The 21,722-nt window shown below is 44.5% G+C and overlaps 1 protein-coding gene and 1 long non-coding RNA gene across 3 annotated transcripts in view; one reads left to right on the forward strand and one right to left on the reverse strand.

Annotated features, from left to right (window-relative positions):
- The first annotated feature begins 9 nt into the window (after positions 1-9).
- The window catches only part of DNAJC17 (DnaJ heat shock protein family (Hsp40) member C17), a 29,999-nt gene continuing 8,286 nt past the window's right edge, over positions 10-21,722 (forward strand). Inside the window, exons 1-10 of one of the 2 annotated variants that reach the window (XM_048852682.2) lie at positions 10-163; positions 9,594-9,663; positions 11,180-11,238; positions 13,126-13,213; positions 13,614-13,696; positions 14,999-15,095; positions 19,228-19,277; positions 19,851-19,928; positions 20,675-20,755; positions 21,319-21,447. In XM_048852682.2, coding sequence (XP_048708639.1) covers positions 86-163; positions 9,594-9,663; positions 11,180-11,238; positions 13,126-13,213; positions 13,614-13,696; positions 14,999-15,095; positions 19,228-19,277; positions 19,851-19,928; positions 20,675-20,755; positions 21,319-21,447 — 813 coding nt within the window. In that variant the 5' untranslated portion in view covers positions 10-85. The remainder of the gene's footprint in view (positions 164-9,593; positions 9,664-11,179; positions 11,239-13,125; positions 13,214-13,613; positions 13,697-14,998; positions 15,096-19,227; positions 19,278-19,850; positions 19,929-20,674; positions 20,756-21,318; positions 21,448-21,722) is intronic. The other variant, XM_048852683.2, reaches the window with a different exon arrangement.
- On the reverse strand, positions 5,046-19,804 carry LOC142072544 (uncharacterized). Its single transcript, XR_012668971.1, has 2 exons — positions 16,376-19,804; positions 5,046-5,631 (listed from the first exon to the last, which is right to left on the reverse strand). It is a non-coding gene; the product is annotated as an uncharacterized LOC142072544 (long non-coding RNA).

Here is a 21,722-nt window from a genome sequence, read left to right on the forward strand (position 1 = left end):
AACCAGGCCCAGCGGCGCAGGGGGAACCGGGAAACCAGGGGCCTGGGATTGGGCCTGGGCCTGGGCCTGTGGGGGTGGAGTGGAGATGGCGGTCGATAAGGAGCTGTTGCAGCTGGACCTCTACGCCCTGCTGGGGGTCGGGGAGAAGGCTTCGGACAAGGAGGTCAGGGCCTGACCGGAGGGGAGGGGAGGGGTGGGCGGGGCGGGTCAGGTCAGGTCAGGTCATGGGGCATCGGGCTCCCCCGCCCCGTTGGCGAACGCTCCCCTCAGCCCCGGGGGGTCCTGCAGCGCGTGGCGGCCCCGGGGTCTGATACCACGGTAACGGCGGCTGCGTGCTACCAGAAATACAAGGCGACCCTGGGCGCTCTTCTTGCTCCCAGTATGTGAAAGCACGTGTGGGGCTGCGCCTGGTGCGGGGGGCAGTGGCAGAAAAGTGGCACCTTCTGCAGCGAGTCGTGTTCGTTGCCAACGTAAACACTGACCTGAGATGTTAGTCACCTGTTGGGTGGGGGAAGCTAAACCTTAGAGCACCGTAACGGGTTAAATAACGTGGGTAGGGAGCAAATTTCTCTCTGCCTCTGCTGATATTTAAGAGGTCACAGTATGGGACTGGGGAAGATGTTTTGAGATGAGATCTTGAGGCAGAGAGGTACCGTAGTGTGCCATATGGCACCAGCTACTGATGAGAAAGCTCTTGTGCAGTCGGTGACAAGATGATAGGAAGGGCAAAAAGAAGGCAGGTGTGATGCGTGTAACTTGTTTCAAAAACCTTATTAAAACATCTAGCTTATCATAACTCTCTTTATTACGTCCACTAAAATGTCATGAATGTTTGTAAGCTTCTGTTCACTATACCTGCTGTTACTCATCATGAGCCACTGGCTTTTCAAGTGTTTGTTCCAGTCTCAGCTGCATCTGGATAGCACTCATTCAGAAGAGCCACAGCACTTGGTTCCATTGTCATGACGCTCATCCCAGTGCTCCAAGATAGATGCCATTTTCTCCCTCTCACAAGATGTCAGAAGGCTGACCTAGTTACTGGATCACATTCTTTGCGTTTGTTTCAACAGTCTATGACTAAAATGTTCTAAAACAAAGATTAAGAATAGAGAAAGAAATAGCATTAAAACAAGACACATGCTGTAGCTATAAAAAGAAAAGGAGTACTTGTGACACCTTAGAGACTAACACATTTATTAGAGCATAAGCTTTCATGAGCCACAGCTCACTTCATCGGATGCAGAAGCTCACTTCATCGGATGCATACAGTTCTGCATCCGATGAAGTGAGCTGTAGCTCACGAAAGCTTATGCTCTAATAAATGTGTTAGTCTCTAAGGTGCCACAAGTACTCCTTTTCTTTTTACGGATACAGACTAACACGGCTGCTACTCTGAAACCTGTCATGCTGTAACTAGACAGACTCACAAGAGTTAAACTCAATAGATACATTTGGGCCCAATTTGGCATTCCACATAAAGCTTCTCCTCAGTTCAGAGACAGGACAAGGACTGCTTTCTGGTACCTTTGCATTCTGGGGCTGTCTAGATTAGAGCTGCCTTAGGTCCTGGTTGATGATTATGTAACTTCTTTATTTCCCAGTTTAGCCCAGTATTCCTTGTGTCCTCACTGCTCAATGAAAATAACAGGACCCTGTCATATAACATTGCCTTTCTTTGCTCCTTTCTCTAGAGTGAACATTATTCTGTTATTTTCCAAAACTTTTATAATCTTCGTTATTCATCTGTGAACTCTCTTCATTTGCCTTTCTTGAAACGTGTCGCAAGATGATTGCATTTCCCCTGATGAAGCCTAATTAGTACCGTGGTTTATTATTTATGTAGAAAGGGTCCCAAACTTGCTAGGTACTTTACAGATAGACTAAAACAGATCCCTGCCCTGAAGAACTTGCAGTCTACATGGACAACACACACACACGGAATGGGGGAAGGAAACCTTGAATTTGGGGGGGTGGGGTGAGGAAAGGATGGAGAGGTGAGAGAAAAGAATATACAGATTAGGCCTGATATGGAGCTCTAATTTGGAACACTAAAGTTACGTTTTTAGGAATTGTTTATGGGGAAGTTAGCAGATTGTTAATTGTGTGGAGTAATCTTGCTTGTTTTGCATAGGATACTCCTATTAATACCTAATATGGCAATTGTTTTATTATACTGTTACATTGTGATTCTTAGTCATGTTGCTGGTATTTAATAGGACAGACAATATTTGCTAGTTCACTGATCACCATCTCTACTATAGCCGTTGTACTATATTTTCTGCCTTTTTGTCTTAAATATGTGGGGTAAAATTCCCATTGACTTCAGTGGAGATGGGATTCACCCATTATATTTATTTACAGTGCTTTAAATGGATACTGTCAACTTGAAATCTAGTCTGTTTCAAAAAAGAGTTAAAAGTAGTTTCTGGTACTAAATCTGCATGAGTCTCCTTAAACCTCTGTGGTTTTGCAGTTACATTTCCCTTTTTTTTCCCCCCCTGCCCTGTTTTTTCTTCTTTATTGTTTTACAGACCCACACAAACAATGGGGGAAACTGACAGTTTATAGAAGAGGAACAGTGAAATTGACTAAATACCAAGTGTTATCAATTGAACAAAATTAAACTTAACAAGAAGTAACTTTTTTCCTCTAATTTTCAGTTACAATAACACTAGTAGATATAGTTTTAGATAAAGTATGATGTTTAAGTTGCAAGGGTCCTTTTAATTAGATAGGAGCAAAATTTAGCGCCAAGATAAAGAGGCAGAGCTCCATTGTCTTCAGTGGAGTTGCACTCAACTTCTCTAGGGCTGACTATGGTCATGAATTTCAATTTTATTGAAAGGAAGGATATGAACACCTTCTAAATAGTTTTGAATTCTATTTCTTTAACTTAATGATGAGGTACTGTTGTTATATCATGTGATTTCCTTGTGCAGTTAGTAGTTTATATGAGGAATGTGTAAAGGAAACTTCATGGACATCACTGATGCTTTCGTATTTATTAAGGGGGGAAGTAAAATGTTTAAGATTTTCTTCTTAAAGATGTTCCTAGAAATAATATTCTGCAAAGGTTTGTGGAATGCTCTGTTTTATTTTTTTCATATATGCTTATCTTATCTAACTTATATCATTATTAACTCAGGATTTCCACAGGGAATTCATTCCCAGTCTATTATTTGGAACTGCTAATGTCATCACAAATGTATTTGTGATTTCTCACAAATTCACTGTAATTCTCAGTTCCCTGCAATGGGAAACAGAGATCTTAAGGATTTGTGTGAAGAGCAGATGCTAGTACCCTGAAAACTTCCATCATATTCTTTTGGGGTAGACAGGGTATGTCTACACTACGAAATTAGGTCGATTTTGTAGAAGTCGATTTTTAGAAATTGATTTTATACAGTCAATTGTGTATGTCCCCACTAAGAGCATTAAGTTCGCGGAGTGTGTCCTCAATACCGTGGCTAGCATTGACTTACGGAGTGGTGCACTGTGGATAGCTATCCCACAGTTCCTGCAGTCTCGGCTGCCCATTGGAATTCTGGGTTAAGCTCCCAATGCCTGATGGGGGTAAAACATTGTCGAGAGTGGTTTTGGGTACATGTCATCAGTCGCCGCTCCTTTCCTCCCTCTCTCTGTGAAAGCAATGGCAGACAGTTGTTTCTCTCCTTTTTTCCTGGGTTACCCATGCAGACGCCATACCACAGCAAGCATGGAGCCCGCTCAGCTCACCGCTGCTGTTGTGAGCATTGTAAACCCCTCGTACATTATCCTGCAGTATGTGCAGAACTGGGCTAAAAGACGCCAGCACGAGGACAATTGTGAGGGAGACGTGGACACAGACGTTGCTGAAAGCAGTTGGGACATCATGGCGGCAGTGGGGCTGGCTGATACAGTGGAACGCCGATTCTGGGCCTGGCAAACAAGCACAAACTGGTGGGACCACAGAGTATTGGAGGTATGGGATGATTCACAGGGGCTGCGAAACTTTTGCATGCGTAAGGCCACTTTCCTTGAACTTTGTGAGTTGCTTTCCCCCACCCTGAAGCACAGGAAACCAAGATGAGAGCTGCCCTGACAGTTGAGAAGCGAGTGGCGATAGCCCTGTGGAAGCTTGCAACACCTGACTGCTACCGGTCAGTCGGGAATCAATTTGGAGTGGGCAAGGCTACTGTGCGGACTGCTGTGATCCAAGTAGCCAATGCAATCACTGACATTCTGCAATCAAGTGTAGTGACTCTGGGAAATGTGCAGGTCATAGTGGATGGCTTTGCTGCAATGGGGTTCCCTAACTGTGGTGAGGCGACAGATGGAACACATATCCCTATCTTGGCACCGGACCACCTTGCCAACTAGTACGAAAACCGCAAGGGGTATTTCTCAACAGTGCTGCAAGCACTGGTGGATCACAAGGGACGTTTCACTGACATCAACGTGGGATGGCTGGGAAAGGTGCATGACGCTCGCATCTTTAGGAACTCCGGGCTGTTCGAGCAGTTGCAAGAAGGGACTTACTTCCCAGACCAGAAAATTACCTTTGGGGATGTTGAAATGCTGATAGTTATCCTTGGGGACCCAGCCCACCCTTTGCTCCCATAGCTCATGAAGCTGTACACAGGCAGCCTGGACAGTAGCAAGGAGCAGTTCAACTATAGGCTGAGCAAATGCAGAATGGTGGTAGAATGTGCCTTTGGACGTTTAAAAGCTCGCTGACACTGTTTGCTGACTAGGTTAGACCTCAGCGCAACCAACATTCCCATTGTTATTGCTGTTTGCTCCATAATATCTGTGAGAGTAAGGGGGAGACGTTTATGGCAGGGTGGAAGTTGAGGCAAATCGCCTGGCGATTAGAAGAGCACAGCTATGCACGCTGTGCATCAGAGAGGCTTTGAAAACCAGTTTCATGACTGGCCAGGCTACGGTGTGAGAGTTGTGAGTGTTTCTCCTAGCTGCAAACCCGCCCCCTTTGTTGATTTTAATTCCCTGTAAGCCAACCACCCTCCCCCCTTAGATCACAGCTGGCAAAGGAAATAAAGTAACTATTGTTTTGAAACCATGCATTCTTTCTTTATTAATTTAAAAAAAAAAAAAAAGGTGAGATAACTGACAAGGTAGCCCGGGTGGGGTGGGGTGCGGGAGGAGGGAAGGACAAGACCACATTGCTTATTGTAGCCACACTACAAATCAAAACTGTTTGAATGACAGCCTTCTGTTGCTTGGGCCATTTTCTGGAGTGGAGTGGCTGGGTGCCTGGAGCCTCCCCCCACGTTCTTGGGCGTCTGGGTGAGGAGGATATGGAACTTGGGGAGGAGGACAGGCGGTTATACAATGGATGCAGCTGGGGTCTGTGCTCTTGTTGGCTTTCCTGCAGCTCCAACAGACACTTCATCACGTCCGTTTGCTCCCCCATTAGCCGCAGCATCGCCTCCTGCCTCTGCTCTTCGTCCTCACTTAATGCTTTCCTGGCCTCTGCCACTGAATGCCTCCATGCAATAAGCTGTGTCCTATCAGTGTGGGAGGACTGCATGAGCTCGGAAAACATGTCATAGCGAGTGCGTTTTTTTCGCCTTCTAATCTGCGATAACCTCAGGGACGGAGATGATAGGGGGAGCATAGAAACATTTGCACCTGGGGGGAGATAAAAAGGGAGAGTAAAATTTAAGATGATACATTTCTGAGAACAAAAGGGAGACTTTCACAGTGAATCAAGCAATTCACAGCAGACAGCACATGTGCTTTAGGTACAAGGTCGCATTTTCCTTTTATATTGAGCGCCTGCTGGTATGGTGACACATCACAACGGCTGGGCAACAGAATTTGGTTTCCAGACAGCCATGGTAAGCCTTTTGGTACGCGGAGTTGGCTTCTTCCACCTTCATAACATGTGGGAATGGTTTCAAACTGCAGCGCCATCCTTTCCCATAGCAAGCAATGCTGGTTGGGTTTCACATTTAAAAGGAGGGGCTGCGGTTTTCAGGTGGATGTGCAGCACACACCTCCTCCACCCCACCGTGTGGCTATTCTCTGGGATGATCCCTTCACCCCTCCCCCCTCTGCGTGGCTATTTGGGATGATCCCTTCACCCCTCCTCCCGCCGCATGGCTATTCTCCGGGGTGATCCTTTTTAGCGAAACGCAAACAACCCAGCATGAACGGGGTCCTTTTACTGTTCCCTTACAAAAATTCCCCTATTTCAACCAGTGACCATGAATGATATCACTCTCCTGAGGCTAACACAGAAAGCTAAAGACCGAATGTTGCTTGAATGCGACCAAAACCCAGAACCATTCGCTGCCGTGCTTTGTGCTGCAATGATTCCAGACTACTTGCTACTGGCTTGGCATGGTAAAGTGTCCTACCGTGGAGGACGAAATAAGGCAGCCCTTCCCAGAAACCTTCTGCAAAGGCTTTCAGAGTACCTCCAGGAGAACTTCATGGAGATGTCCCTGGAGGATTCCCGCTCCATCCCCAGACACATGAACAGACTCTTCCAGTAGCTGTACTGGCCGCGAATGTATCCCAATTCTTCAGGGCAAATCAAACATTAAACACTATTGCTTTTAAACCCTGTACTGTAGTTACAAATGTGCACTGACCAGAGCTGCCTTCTCCGGCTTCAGGGTCAGGGATCCCGCCTTGGGAGGGTATTGGCTCCAGGATGATGAAAAGGTCCTGGCTGCCAGGGAGAACGGATTCACTGCTTGTCTGCTGCGCATTTTCCTCTTCCTCATCCTCAAAATACTCCTCCCTGTCGCGTGAGACTCCCCCCTTACAGGTGTCCATGGACAGTGGTGGGGTAGTGGTAGGATCCCCACCTAGAATGCCATGCAGCTGATTCATAGAAGCGACATGTATGGGGCTCTGACATGGAGCGATTATTTGCTTCCTTTGTCTTTTGGTAGGCTTGCCTGAGCTCCTTGACTTTCATGTGGCATTGCTGTGTGACCCTGTTGTAGCCTCTTTCTACCATGCCCTGTACAATTTTGGCATATATATTAGCATTTCTTCTTTTTGATCGGAGTTTAGCCTGCACAGATTCTTCTCCCCATACAGCAATCAGATCCAGTGTCTCCCTTTCGGTCCATGCTGGAGCTCATTTGCAATCTTGGGGGGACTGCATGGTCACCTGTGCTGCTGAGCTTGCCACACTGACCAAACGGGAAATGAAATTCAAAATTTCCCCGGACTTTTACTGTGTACCTGGCTAGTGCATCGGAATTCAAAGTGCTGTCCAGAGTGGTCACATTGGAGCACTCTGGGATAGCTCCCGGAGGCCAATACCGTCGAATTGCATCTGCACTATCCAAATTCGACCCAGCAAGGTTGATTTTAGCGCTACTCCCCTCACTGGAGAGGAGTAGAGAAGTCGATTTTAAGATCCCTTTAGGTTGACGGAATGGGGTTGGATGTGTAGATGCATTCATTTTAAAATCAACCTAACGCAGCTAAATTTGACTTAACTCCATTGTGTAGACCAGGGCTGAGACTCTGGGCTTGCCATTGGATACATGCAGGTAGCACTATTGGAATCATCTGTGCTTCCATGCAGGCACGAGAGACAACCTGCATGGATCAAGGTTTATATTTACTAATTTGGCATAAACTAACCATTTGACTTGCCAGTTTGTATTACCAGTTGAAAATGTGATAGTATTGAAGGAGCAGCACAGAAATGTGGCAAATCTGCAGGTGACATGAGCCACCTAGAGAGCAATGTCTTTATGTAAGGTATTTGAAGCATCCCGGAGAACTGGAGAAAAGAACAGGAGGACTTGTGGCACCTTAGAGACTAACAGATTTATTTGAGCATAAGCTTTCGTGAGCTACAGCTCGCTTCATCGGATTTTGCAGACACAGACTAACACAACTGCTACTCTGAAACCGGAGAACTGGGCAATCTTTGTACAGAGGAGCCAGCCAGGCATCACCATAAACTGTGACTGAGGGGGGCATTATTTTTCCCTGGATCATTTGTTTGGAAGCCCTAACTGATGTCATCACATTGGAGAGTTCCTCTGACAATTATCTGTGTTGTGGATGATGTGTGCCTTGAGAAGACTTCACTTTATTTTTAGTGGAGTCTCATTTACGGAGGTGTATGATTTAGGTTTCAGAGGAACAGCCGTGTTAGTCTGTATTCGCAAAAAGAAAAGGAGTACTTGTGGCACCTTAGAGACTAACCAATTTATTTGAGCATGAGCTTTCGTGAGCTACAGCTCACTTCATCAGATGTATACCGTGGAAACTGCAGCAGACTTTATATACACACAGAGAATATGAAAAATTGTTTCATATTCTCTGTGTGTATATAAAGTCTGCTGCAGTTTCCACGGTATACATCTGATGAAGTGAGCTGTAGCTCACGAAAGCTCATGCTCAAATAAATTGGTTAGTCTCTAAGGTGCCACAAGTACTCCTTTTGATTTAGGTTTGTTATGTTTTAGCTGCTGGTTGCCTTTACTGTTACTTATATATGTCCACCAGGTGATGTCTGAATACCACAGGTTCCCTCCAGCCAATTTATAAAGTGATTCATTGGCAGTTGGATGGAAGCCACTCTTCTTCCTTGATTTTATACTTGCATATAGAGATTTCCTATGATAGAGAGAACTCAGATGTTAAAATCCTATTCAGTGGCTTGTAAAATGTTTGTTGACTTCTCTTTGAATGGGTAAGAAATACTGTATGTACATGATCTCTGTAGTAGCATATCCATAGCTGAAAAAAACAAACCCTAAAACTAACATGGATCTCTGAGACAGTTACTAAAATTGTATAGTCTTTGGTCAAAATTTCCTCTCCCTGCCAATACCACTTGTTGTGCAGTGTGCTGTACAATCTCCATTCCAAGTAATTACATCTCCAGAGAACAGCCCTTCCACTTCTGACTTGATGAAGATTGTGCCTCATTATATTAAACTTGGCATTGGCTGTAGTGATCTATTCATTTGTGACTTTAAGGGTTTATTACCGCAACAAGCTGTATCTAGGACTGAAACCTCTGGCTTTAAAAAAAGTCAAATTGAGTGAATGTAATTGCTGACCTACTTGGCTGGAATGTTTTCTTGTTGCAGTGCAGTTTGATTATAAGGCAAGACCACTGTAGAAAAGTTGTGAGCTGAGCTTAAAACAGCCTCCTGCAATTAACAGTAGGATAATTTAATTTATCTAGCCAGCTGCCAGTGATGCCATCAGTGTCCTAGTCTTCCTTTATTTGCTAGGTTGCCTATGGCACTCCCAGTCCTGCCAGTGTGTGCCGGTGCCTAACCTTAAGTCATTTTTTTACACACACACTCCTTAAATACTCAGGTTTCAGAGTAGCAGCCGTGTTAGTCTGTATTCGCAAAAAGAATAGGAGTACTTGTGGCACCTTAGAGACTAACCAATTTGAGCATAAGCTTTTGTGAGCTACAGCTCACTTCATCGGATGCATTCAGTGGAAAATACAGTGGGGAGATTTATATACATAGAGAACATGAAACACTACTCAGTCATACATTTCTTGTGTTTTCTATGTGATGTTTTTGTCCTGAAGGCCTCTCATTGTATGTGGAGAGCTGCAATCATTGGTGAATCTCTGTTCTGTACAGGTTAAGAAAGCATACAGGCAGAAGGCCCTGACTTGCCATCCGGATAAGAACCCAGACAATCCCAGAGCAGGTAAGATCAGTCTGTGTAGAAACAAGCAGGTTTTCCCTGTCTGTTCCAGCTGTGTGGACACCTGGGAGTGGCTGTGTTTGTCTGCTGTTGCACAGCTCTGTTTTTGCAAGTAATTATGGAAGTGCCTGTGTTATGCAGTGTGTGCACATATATCTCTGTCTGAGGTCTTGTCTACTCAGTGAGCTAATGAGCACTTACAAGGGGTGTGGTTTCTAAAGTGCATTAACACGTGCATTAATTGGTCCATGTAGACCCTGCTGGTGTGCACTAAAGGTTCCCTAGCCTGTGTTAAGGTGGTAGTAAAAGACACTTTAGTATGCATCTGCAGGGTCTGCATGGACCAGTTAATGCGCAGCACGTAAGTGCACTTTAGAAATCACACCTCCGTAAGCACATGTTACTCCACCATGTAGACAAGCCCTGAGACACATTTATCACTACTAGGTAACTGAGTTATAAGGCTAAATGCACAGATATTGGATTATGGGGCAGATCTACCTAGGCACAAATGGCAGTTGGGTGCTTAACTCCTATTTCTGCTTTTGAAAATCTTCCCCTTAATGGTAACTCTCAGAGTGAATCCTCCACCTTTGGCCATTATATCCCACTGGCTGCCAGGTCACACTTCTAATCTACAGTTCTAAGAATCTCTAGCCTTTAATAGAAACCTTGTATATAATTATTTATTTATATATTGGTAGTGCCCATTGTGAGAAAATCATATCTCCGCTATAGGCAAGTCTCCATACACTGTGCAGTGAAATGGACCTAAATTATGGACAAGGTCCTTAAATTCTGCAGCTGTTTAATTTACATTTAAATGAATTAAATATGAAAATGAATAATACCATCCATATGGTGGCGCCACTGATGTTCATTTTGATATTAAGTTCGGTTTATTTTATGGTGTCCTCATGTTTATCACTTTGATGTGCCATAGATTTGTATACTGATCACATATAAATGCACTGTAGCAGCTATCAGAGGGAAGCTGGTCCTTATGGCACTTTGGGAGGCATTGAAGACAGTTGGGGATTGTGGGATAAGCATGTGAGCTGAATTCTAAAATGATTAGCAGTGAAGCAATTAACATTATTGACATTTAAATTGTCATCTGAAGGTTTCAGAATTAATAGCCCATTGAGATGAAAGGGAGAGTTCATACTTAACAGGACTGTTTTTTCAGGCTGTCTGCAGGCTCAGGAATCAAATGTAACTGCTCTTGGTTACATTTGATTCACATTTTCAAGATTTCCTTCAGAACCCGAAGGTCCAGACGCAGGTTTTTTTTCTATTTAAATGAAAACTTAAATAATAGGGCATAGTTTTGTGAGTGACTTCCAGAGCAGTGGGCTATAGGCTGGGTTACAAATACTGTATAAATGTTATTCTTCTCTCTAAAATTCTATAGGTCTCTTCCATAAGGGAATTACTTGCTCCGATATGTATCCAGAGACTCTGTGAGCTGCCTACTTGGTTTTCTATGTCTTACCCCTCTTTCCTTTCTAATCCCCAGAGGAACTCTTTCACCAGCTGTCTCAGGCCTTAGCAGTGCTAACGGATGCAGCAGCAAAGGTAAGGATGACCATCCCTTGGACATGGTGGCAGTGTGTGTTACCTGTATCTGCCAATACACTTATATAAGTGGAGAAGGAAGTATGCTAAAGTAGTGAAAGCTGCCTCCCTTTCTTTCTCATTCCCCACCCTCCACTCCCATTGAGCCTGGGGGCATCAATATGGTTACATTTTATGGATCTTTTCTGTAAGACATTTACATGTTCTAATGTGTATCTCTAGGTTTTGTGAACTCAGATGGGGATAGGCACTGTATAAGAACCAAGAAAGATCTTCTCGGTCCCACCTGATACACTGTGGGAATGGCTGAGTAGAGACCTTGGCTGAGACTGTGTTTACCAGCATATTGAATTGGGACATGTCCCAAGTGTAAAAAAAAAAAATTTCGGGCCTGGTTTGGAGAGAGACTGAGTACTGCAAATCCTCTTGAGCACCAACAATACGCTCTGAAATCAGATCAGGCCTGTAAAAAATAAATATGCATGTGGACCCCTTAATTTTATGTGATTGATGTCATGTTTAGAAAACAGTAAGTATCTTGTTCAATTTATAAAGACAAGAATGTCTGACAGAAGTAAGGTCATGTTGCCTTTATTCTGAGTAATATTTGCTAATATAAAGTAAAACTTTCAATACGTGTGAGATCTCTTGTTCAAAGTTTGTGCCACAGGTAGCATATCTGAAATGGGTGGGGGAGATAAAGTTATAAACAGGAACCCCAATTAATGCAACTGATGTCTGTCCTTTTCCTAAAACAACTCCACAGGCTACCAACTGAAGCCCTGTAATAATCCAGAAATGTAAAGTGAGAATTAAACAAAAAGTTCACCAAAAGCCAATAACTGTGTCTTGTTAAGATAACCAGAAAAGGCTTATCAAAATACCAGAAGATAAGGCTTTAAAACAATAAATAAATCTCTATGAAAGACTGGCCAAAATTTTAATCTATTCTCCCTTGAATGGTGGTATTCTTTATTCCAAGAACTTCTTATCTTCCATTTTTAAAGTGTGTGTGTGGGAGCAGGAGCAGGAGGAATTCTGCTTAGAAAACCCAAATATTCATGAAGTAAAACACCACCAGCTTTTCCTCCAGTATTTAAAATAAAGATAATACTTACATACATACCTAACTTTATGCACTGTGAATGGTCCCACTACTCTCAATGCGTGAAGTTAAGAATGTACATGAATCTGTGCAGTATTGCCTACCACACAGCAGTGTTGTGAAGATCAGTGGGCCAGATACTCAACTAGTGTAAAGCAGTGTAGCTCCATTGGCCTCAGGGAAACTATGCTAGTTTACACCAGCTGAGGATCTGGCCCTAAAGTGCTATATAAATTCTGAATTATTATTATTTATTACAATTAGTGTAAAATTCTGCCTTGAATTAGAAGACAGCGTCTGATCAATTAAAGTCAAGCTACACATTTTGCATATGAAGAGTTTTCTCGAAAATAAATTTTTATTTTAAACTTCACTTTAAGGCAAACCTGATCTCTCTCATCAACAGATTATTATTCTGCACCATTCAGAAAACGACCTTCCTCACCAATAGTATCAGTGCCATCAGGGGCCACTCATAGCTGGCCCATGAATCTAAAACATTCTTCCTACCACTGAAGATGGGTCAAACTTTGTCTCAAAAACACATTACAGTAACTCCTGGACTCCATACCCTTCCATGCTGCATCTTGGGGCTCTTGTGTTGTCATAATTTCAAAATGGTTTGTAACATCTTGTGTTTCTATGAATGCCACCAGCAATGGCTAGAAAACTCTCCACCTCTAGTTTCAATATGTATCAATAACTAATCTCTACTCTATTCATAACCCCTTATTTTCCCTCTTTATTTTATATTGGTTCATATTCTGTTGTTTCTTTAATAGGCAGCATATGACAAAGTGAGAAAAGCCAAGAAGCAGGCAGCAGAAAGGACTCAAAAACTTGATGAGAGAAGAAAGAAAGTAAAGCTTGGTATGGCAATCAAGATCATTCCCTTTTGCCCTAGGGAAACATTTGAGGTGCTGTGGTGCTTATATTTCTTCCACCTGTATAATTCTCTGAGTTAAACTTCTGTCCATCCATAATGGTTGAACTTTCTTACGTCATTCTTTATGGAACAGTGATTGTGTGAAACCCCCCATGCTGTTAGCAGGGTCTGATCCTGTGGAGGAAAGCATTGATAAATGACAGTTACAGCTGGCTCAGCACTTCACCTAAATATAGGGGAGGCAGGAGAGGCCATCAGTCAGAGAACAGAGGGAGGGAACCCTAGGAGCAGCCAGGTCTGTGGAAGGGCTCTCTAGTTTCTAGTGTCATGCAACCTGGCTTTGTAGACAGTAACGGCAATAACTGGGGTTTGGGGTTTTTGCAGACCTTGAAGCCCGGGAACGAGAAGCCCAAGCTCATGTGAGTGAAGAGGAAGAGATCCGAATAACCAGGACACTAGAACAAGAGGTAATAAAGATTTGCGTGTCATGTTATTTTCAGGCAGGAAAATGGTTGAAAACCTTTTAACATGTAGCCATGGTGGTGAGCTGAGACCCAACAAATTCCTGTGAACCATAGCAGTTCATCAGCCTTTTGGAATAAATGGTTCCTGTGGAATAATCCCAGCCTTGTGGTTTGATCACTACCAAATTCGTGGTCCATTTTGGTCAATTTCACGGCCAGAGGGTTTTAAAATTGGTCAATTTCATGATTTCAGATGTTCACATATGAAATTTCAGGGTGTTGTAACCCTGGGGGTCCTGACCCAAAAGGGAATTGTGGTGTGGGGAGGGTCACAAAGCTGTTGTAGGGGGGTTGCGGGATTGCCACCCTCTCTTCTGTGCTGCCTTCAGAGCTGGGCTCTGAAGGCAGCAGCCACAGAGCTTCCTGCAGCCAGAGGAGGCTCCTGGAGGTGAGTCTGATCTCCCTTTGCTGCTGGGAGCGCCCCAGCCACGGGCTCCTAGCTGCTAGTCCTGGCCAGCTTGGGGGAAACAAGACTTGTTCTTCCCCTGCACAGTCCCTCTAGAGGGGACATCAGACCCCACCTCCGAGTACCTCCCCTGGCTGCAGGAAACTCTGCGGTTGGACAGCAGTCCCGGAGCTTCCTGCAGCTAGAGGAGGTTCCCGAAGGTGGTGGGTCCGATTTCTCCAGTGCTGCTGGGAGCGCCCCAACCAGGGGCTCTTAGCTGCTAGTCCCAACCAATACCCAGGGCTCCAGCCAATTTGCACACACCCCCCCTTGAAAAATGGGTGCCCCAAGCCTTGGCAGAAGCTGCAGGGGTGGAAGCTCTGGCAGGAGTCGGGGGGGGCAGGCTCCCCAAGCCCAGTTCCAGGGCTGCTGTACTACCCTCACTTCTGCGCTGCCTCTAGAGGTGGGTCTGATCTCACCAATGAGAGCGGCCATACAGGGGAAGGACAAGTCCTGTCCCCCTCCAGCCCAGCCGGGACTAGCAGCTAGGAGCTCTGGGCTGGGACGCTCCCAACAGCACAGAAGAGAGTGGATTGCACAGGGAAGGGGTTATTTTACGATCCATGCCACGTTTTTCATGGCCATGAAATTTGTAGAGCCCTATACATGGGGTTTTTTGGGGGGGAAGGGAGCTCTTTTTAAACTTTCCTCCTTTCTTTCACTCTCTTCCCATCTTCGAATTAATAGTGAGAGGGTTAAATGGATGCAAGTATGGTGGGATTGCTGTTGATTACAAACCAATTAGCAGACTTTCTTGGTAACATAATTGTGGTATTTGTTCTCTCCTGCCTCCACTGTAGATAATACGCCTGCGGGAAGAGGGCTCCCGGCAGCTAGAAGAACAGCAGAAACTCATGCAGGACCAGATCCGACTTGAGAGAGAGCCACGAGTCCAAGGTAAGGGCAGATGAGATTGGAGCCTTCATCCAAACTACAAGTTTACAGAGTCCCAAATCTTTCATGAGCTAACTTACACGGGTACCACACTGAATAGGGAGATGGTCAATGTGACAGGTTCCCCCCCCCCGGGGGTGCCACCTGGAACTGGGGTACCACTGAGCTCTCTGACCCACCAGCCTGGGCTCCCTCTCACACTGTGCTGCTGTGACAAGTTGCAAAGCCCTCCAAGCTTGCACTTCCACCAGCATTCACCCAGGTAGGGACACACCCAGCTGCAGTCACATGCAGGCTCTCTAACCACCAGCCTAGGATTTAATTTTCTCTAAGCTGCACGGCTGCCCAGCAGGCTATCATCTTAAGGTGTCCCTCCCCCCACTGCTGCGCTACTCCTTCCCTATGCCTTGGAATCCCTGGCCAGCTGTTCCTGGGAGCCTCCTGCTTGCTGTGCAGAGCAGAGGGAAGGTAGGGAGGGCGCTGATGTCAGGGTGTCCCTGTCTCCCCTGTACCCTATCTCCACAGAGCTGGTGGGGGGACACAACAGGGCTCAGGACGGAGGGAGCTTGCTGGCAGTTGATGCTGTGTCTGAACAAGCAGGCGTCAGACTGCTGAGTGCCGACCTACTTAAGAGTCTCTCTCTCTCTGACACACTCACCTCCCAACACATACTTGTATTGTTGTTGTTACTTGACACTTCTTTCGAAGTGTGTTGTTTAAGTTTTTTGACTGGTCTATGCATTTCATAATTTTTATTTCTCTTACAGTTAGATTTAATTCTTTGAGTAGTGAGTTCTAAAATGCCTAACCTCTCCTGGCTGGAGTAATTATCCCTAGGGTAACTTTTTTAAAATATATATTATATCTAGGTTTTTTGTTTCTACTGGTGGTGCACATCTGCACATTACCTCGATATGGTGCATATAACAAAATTCATTCCTCACATGGATGGAAAAAATTAGAGGGAACACTGCCTAGGACCCCAAAGCAGTACCAGCCTGCCCTGGTCAAATCTGGCCAGTATATGGTTTAACACCTGGTCCGCCTCTCCCTCAATGTGAAGAGGACCATGCACACTTGTGGTAACCACGCTGAGATTTTTCCCCAGACACCGTAGTCAAATGTACACTGGTTTGGATTAAAACATAAAATAAGTTTAACTACAAAAGGATAGATTTTAAGTGATATCAAACAGATCAAAGCAGATTACCTAGTAAATAAACAAAACCACAAACTGAGTTTAACATACTAGATAGATAGGATATAAATTAGCAAATTCTCACCCTGAGTGATCAACAGGCTGGCAGATTCTTAAGGCACAAGCTGCCTTGGTCTTGCAGCTTGGGTTTCCCAGGTTTTCATATGCAAGCTAGAAATCCCTTTAGTCACTTCCCCCCCATGTTCAATCTTTATTCCTCAGGTGTTTCCAGGGGTTGTTGCCGGCACCCAGTGCCCAGAGGCAAAACAACAGCAGGGGTCCGTTACCTGGTGTGCGTCACTCAATAATCACAATGGGGTGGAGAAGCAGAAAAGTTTATTTGCAGCTGCAAACAAGGTACAGGGAGAATAGAATCTCAAATCCTGTACATCAGAGCAGGTCATTACATACACTTTTATATTCCTTAATGCTACTGCACTACACATTAGCCAATCAAAACTTTGCACAAATACTCTGCCTTCCTTATATGGGTTACAACAATGTTTATTTCCTGCAACCTCTAACAAGCATTCCTAGCAACTTAAACAACCAGCACATTCTGTCTGGCCTTGTAGCTGTCTCTCCTATTATCTTTAACTTGGCGTCAGCAAACCTTACACTATAGGGCATTATCTGCGGCTGCAACATTGTTTTAAGAGCAAAAGAGCTTACTCAAACCAGCCATGCCTGAATTCTATTAAGGGGGGTTGAGAAGAAGCCCTTAGGCCTTCAGCAGGGAGACTTCCTCGACCCTTATGGCCTTCCATCCCCTCAATTTAACTAGTAGCCATGCCTTGGGGTCTTCAACAGAGTGGTGGTGTAGGGAGAGTGAGGTACCCACATGATGTCATTTTCCCCCTTTTATATCTTCTTCCCACTTGCTGGAAAGCTCTTGTGCTGTGACTTGGGTCAAACAGTTCCCATTGTGTAGTGCTATCTCTGAGAGGTTTCTGTTGCACACAGTCCTTGGGGTAATCCTTGTGCTTGTGTGCGTTGCCTCAATAAGCCATTAATGTTGTTTGACCTTTTTACTATTGTACCTGAAAGGCTGCTTGTGGGTGTTTTCAACCTCACAACATCTTTCAGTAACACACGCATAGCCAAACTTCCTAACTTCACATACAACGGTAGCACATACAATCCAACGAGATATTACTATCTAGCAGATCAAGACTTTTAGAATATCTCACAAGGCATACTTTGTACAAAACATATCCTAATACATGACAGTGGTGAATATTGGGGTGCCAGGGTGTCACAGTCAATATGGCTGTACTCCCTCATCTTGGCTTCTTCCTACACACCCATGTCCCTGGCTTGCTGCTGGAGGCAGGCAGTGCTCATATTCCTGCTGAAATCCTTCCCACAGGAAGGAGGGTGGTGACTTAGTGCACTGGATGATGGGAAACAAGATCTTTCAAACCTTTCCTACACTCATGCCCCTCCTTCCCTTTTCTGGGAATATGGACACTCTCCTTCTGAAGCTTAGAGCCTGGACATCCCCAAAGGGAATCTCCACAGTAGAACTAGAAGGATATTCTAAAGTAGGATCTGACCGTCACAGTCAGATGTATTCAGTTTATGCTTGCTGGCCCCACATGATTTAAATACTGATAGAGAACAATTCTGGTTTGCTAAGGTGGCTTTCCCGATGGTCACTAATTCTGCATTTCCTCCCCATGCTCCACTGAAAGTGACTTGGTGTCTATCACTTACGAAGGCTCAACATGTGGAAGTTATGTCTCTGCATAGTCTGGAGCTCTCTTGTGCTTAGTTCCTGGAACTCACATTTCTGTTCTCTCTCCCATGCCTGTGTGTATACACACTTCATATCAGATTTGTGCAGAGCCAGGAAATCAGTAGATTCTTGAACTGTGACAGACAATTCCTTAGCTCCCTTCCCTCTTTCTTTTCTCAGATAGCAACGTAGGAAGTTAACATGTTTAAGGTTGTCAGCCCCTAAATTCTCATGGCACCTCAGGTACTATAGCCAATTCCCCTCAGACACTTCATACCATTCTATTGTATTTGTATTGAGCTTTGTTCCAGACTCTTTCACTTGCACTCCCAACCTTCCAGCCCACACACATCTCTGCATACAGATTCTTCCCTTGGTTCTTTCATACTCTGTTACCTATCTGGACTCAAAATATAGTCCCATTCTTGAGATAATACTGCTCTGCTTCTGGAAAAAAGTTAGGGTATTCCTTGTTTAAAATTGCTCTGTCTCTTGCTTCGTATCTCTTCCACTCTGGCAGAGGCGACAGTGGCTAAATCAATATCACTTCTTAATGAAGGGCGATCTTATGGATAAAGAATAGAACTGTAACTCAGGAGATCTGATGTCTCATCTGGGTTCTGCCACTGACTTCCAGTGTGGCCACAGGCAAGTCATTTAATCTCCCTGTACTTTGCTATCCCCATTTTACAGATGATGAATTGAGGATGTTGAGGATTAATTTAAGGAATGCTTGTGAAGCTCTATGAGATCCTTGAATAGGAGATGCAATGGAAGGGCAAAGTATAATAATCCCTTGACAGCACAGACTTGCATACAGGATTAATTCTGCAGTCTACACTAGCCTTATTTTGTTTTCCGTGACATTTCTCACTGTCGTTACCACCAGTAAAGCTATGCTGGTAGGAGTAAGAGTGGACCAGTTTCTCACAGCACCTTCAGTTTTACTATGGTGTTGTCTCACTTTGATCAGGGCAGGTCTAGACAACAGGGCAGCAAAAACGCTGGCAGCCACCGGCATCTTTTCTATGTGAAGGTGCTGAACCACAGTCAGCAACAGTGGGAAACTTTAGTGGGGAAGAAACCCAGAAGGCAGAATTACCATTGCCTTGTACATATGCACTAACAAACTGTGTGGTGTTACTGTTTATCCTTGGGTTTTCCCCCCTTGTGCTTTCACTTTCTCTTTTTCCTCCTAGGCAAACCAGATGGGAATGGAGTAGAAGGCAAAGGAACTCCCAAACTCAAAGTAAGACATCCCTAAAAATCAGACTATGTGAGAAGACCGGCCTACTAACCTTTTCAGCATTGGTAACTGGTTGGCAATCACTTCCAGAAGGGGCATCTCTCCTTGCACCAAGACTCAGAGCACCTCCAGTCTAGGAGAAAGCTGAAATTCCTCTATCCAGCATGCTCAATGCTTACTGAAGCTCTCCACCCCCACCTTAAAATACTCCTTCCCCTCTTTTTTCTCCCCTGTAACCTGATCTCGAAACCAGTAGCCCTAAGCTTGGAATTCAGATGTGTGCGCATAAAACACTGGGAACATCTGGTTATTACCTTGATACATTCCTTTATTTATTTTCAGGTGCTTTACAATATTTTTTTCATTCTGCTGAGGACTGTTTATCCCTTTGCCTCTGTATAACTTGTTCTCTTTAGTCTGTCTGCCAATACTGGTATTAAAATCACTGTCTTGGCAGTGTTGCAAATGTAAGTGTAAGTGGCAGACTTGTGTTATTTTGTAGCTGGCAAGAGCCATCTTCAGCACAGCTATGTGAGTTGAAGTGGACAAAACTAACTTGCAGCTTTTTTTTTCTAGCTAAGATGGAAATGCAAGAAGGATGATGAAACAAAAGGGGGATACTCAAAAGAAGTTCTCCTACAAATCCTGCAGAAGGTCCTGTTCTGAGATGCTCTTTCCTACCACTTGATATCCCCCAACCTTGATGCTGTAAGAAAGGGCGGAGAATTGTGGTGGAGCTACATATAAACCAAAGTGGCTCTTATTCTTCATTGTATAGCTTTCTCACTCCCTCATGCCAATTTTAAAGGTGGCCATCATGGATTCATCAGCCATGAACTGTCCCATTCCCTACAATGACTCTTGGTGGAAGTGGAGTAGCTGTGAACTCTTCCCTCAGAATAGAAGCTCGTTTAATAACCCCTATAAAGATTAGGCAGGCTGTGTGCATTATGGTGGACTTTCCCCTTCACTTAAAGTGTTAAATACTAGCTGCTGTTGGGGTGGTATGCTGGACTAGAGGGACCTGTGATCTGATTTATCATGGCATATATTTTCCCCTGAGTCGCCATGGGAGAGGCAATTTTGTAAGTATCTGTTAGTTCTCAGGCAGACAGTGTTCCTATAGTGACTCCTGCTGGGAGCAGTGACAGTAACTATTAGCTACTACAAAGATGACACTCCTATATCATTCCTTGGAGTGACTCTTGATGGGAGAGGAGCAGCTGTGATCTCATCCTGACCCCTTTCCCCTCACAGCTAGACCTCCTCCACCATTCTGTGCTGGCACTGGATCAGCTGTAGCTTTCTCCCATGGCCAACGTTTCCAAGTTTCACTGGGATACATTTTGCTTCTTGTCTGGTTCTATGTTTGACTTGCCTCTTCTCATTGATTCTGACAGTATGGTGAAGTGCTGAACTTGGTGATCTCAAGTAAGAAGACGGGGAGTGCAGTTGTGGAGTTTGCTACAGTTAAAGCTGCTGTAAGTTTAGCAGAAGACCTCAGGTTTACTTTGTTGGGAAGTCTGGAGGTGGACTAGGGAATGTTGACTGACGTTGCGCAGGAAGACTGCAACCAACTGGTAATGAATGATACTGGTGATCATGAGGATGGGGACACTTGTGTATTTACTTGTAATCAAGGCAGCGAAGAGCAATGTAACCGGAGTCTGGTCTGTATGGGAACAGAATTCTAGGGCCAGATCCTCAACTAGCGTAAATTGCCATAGCTCCATTAACTTTAACTGAGCTCTGACACGTTAACGCAAGTTGAGGATCTTGCTCCTGTTCTTTTACTTCTTATACCAAAACAAGTTATTCATGCTCCTTATACCAAGTGCACTTTCTGTTTGATACCAGTGTGGGCTTCATAAAATGGTATTCTTCACCTGCAGTGGCTGGAAGTGAATCCTGAAGTTTTGTGCCCTATTTGGCCTGGATTTTGGATTAAGAGTGGGAAGACTTACATGCCAGTTTAAGGAGTGCACCAGGGGTGGTGATGGGGTTTGAAATGAAGATGGTGATGGGAGAATGTTCTCATTGATAGGAGATGGCAGTGAAGAATGAAGTTGGTTTGATAAATAATCCTCTAAAGATCTCCTGGTTAGAGGGCCAGCCACAGAACAATCCCAGCACGAAGTTCCCTGATGGCTCTAGCCAGCCTAGAGCTTCTCAGGTAAGGAAAACGCAGGCCCTTTGTTGTTAAAAATCACTTGTATAGCAACCCAAACTGATACCAAGCCTAACACACATGGTAAGACATGTTTCTTCCCAGGAGAGTTTACTGTGAGGGTCCTTGCTAGTCGCCTGCCTTCCTAGTCTAATATCAAATTCTTTGATATTTTACACTGATCCAGTGGCCTTTTCAGAAGCAGCTCTACCATCAAGAACAGCAAAATGAGACGCAAGCTGGATAGTTTTAGCTACTTCACAGGCTGTTTGATGTTCCTA

This window comes from Caretta caretta, chromosome 6, assembly GCF_965140235.1.
Source record: "Caretta caretta isolate rCarCar2 chromosome 6, rCarCar1.hap1, whole genome shotgun sequence".
NCBI classification, from domain to species: domain Eukaryota; kingdom Metazoa; phylum Chordata; order Testudines; family Cheloniidae; genus Caretta; species Caretta caretta.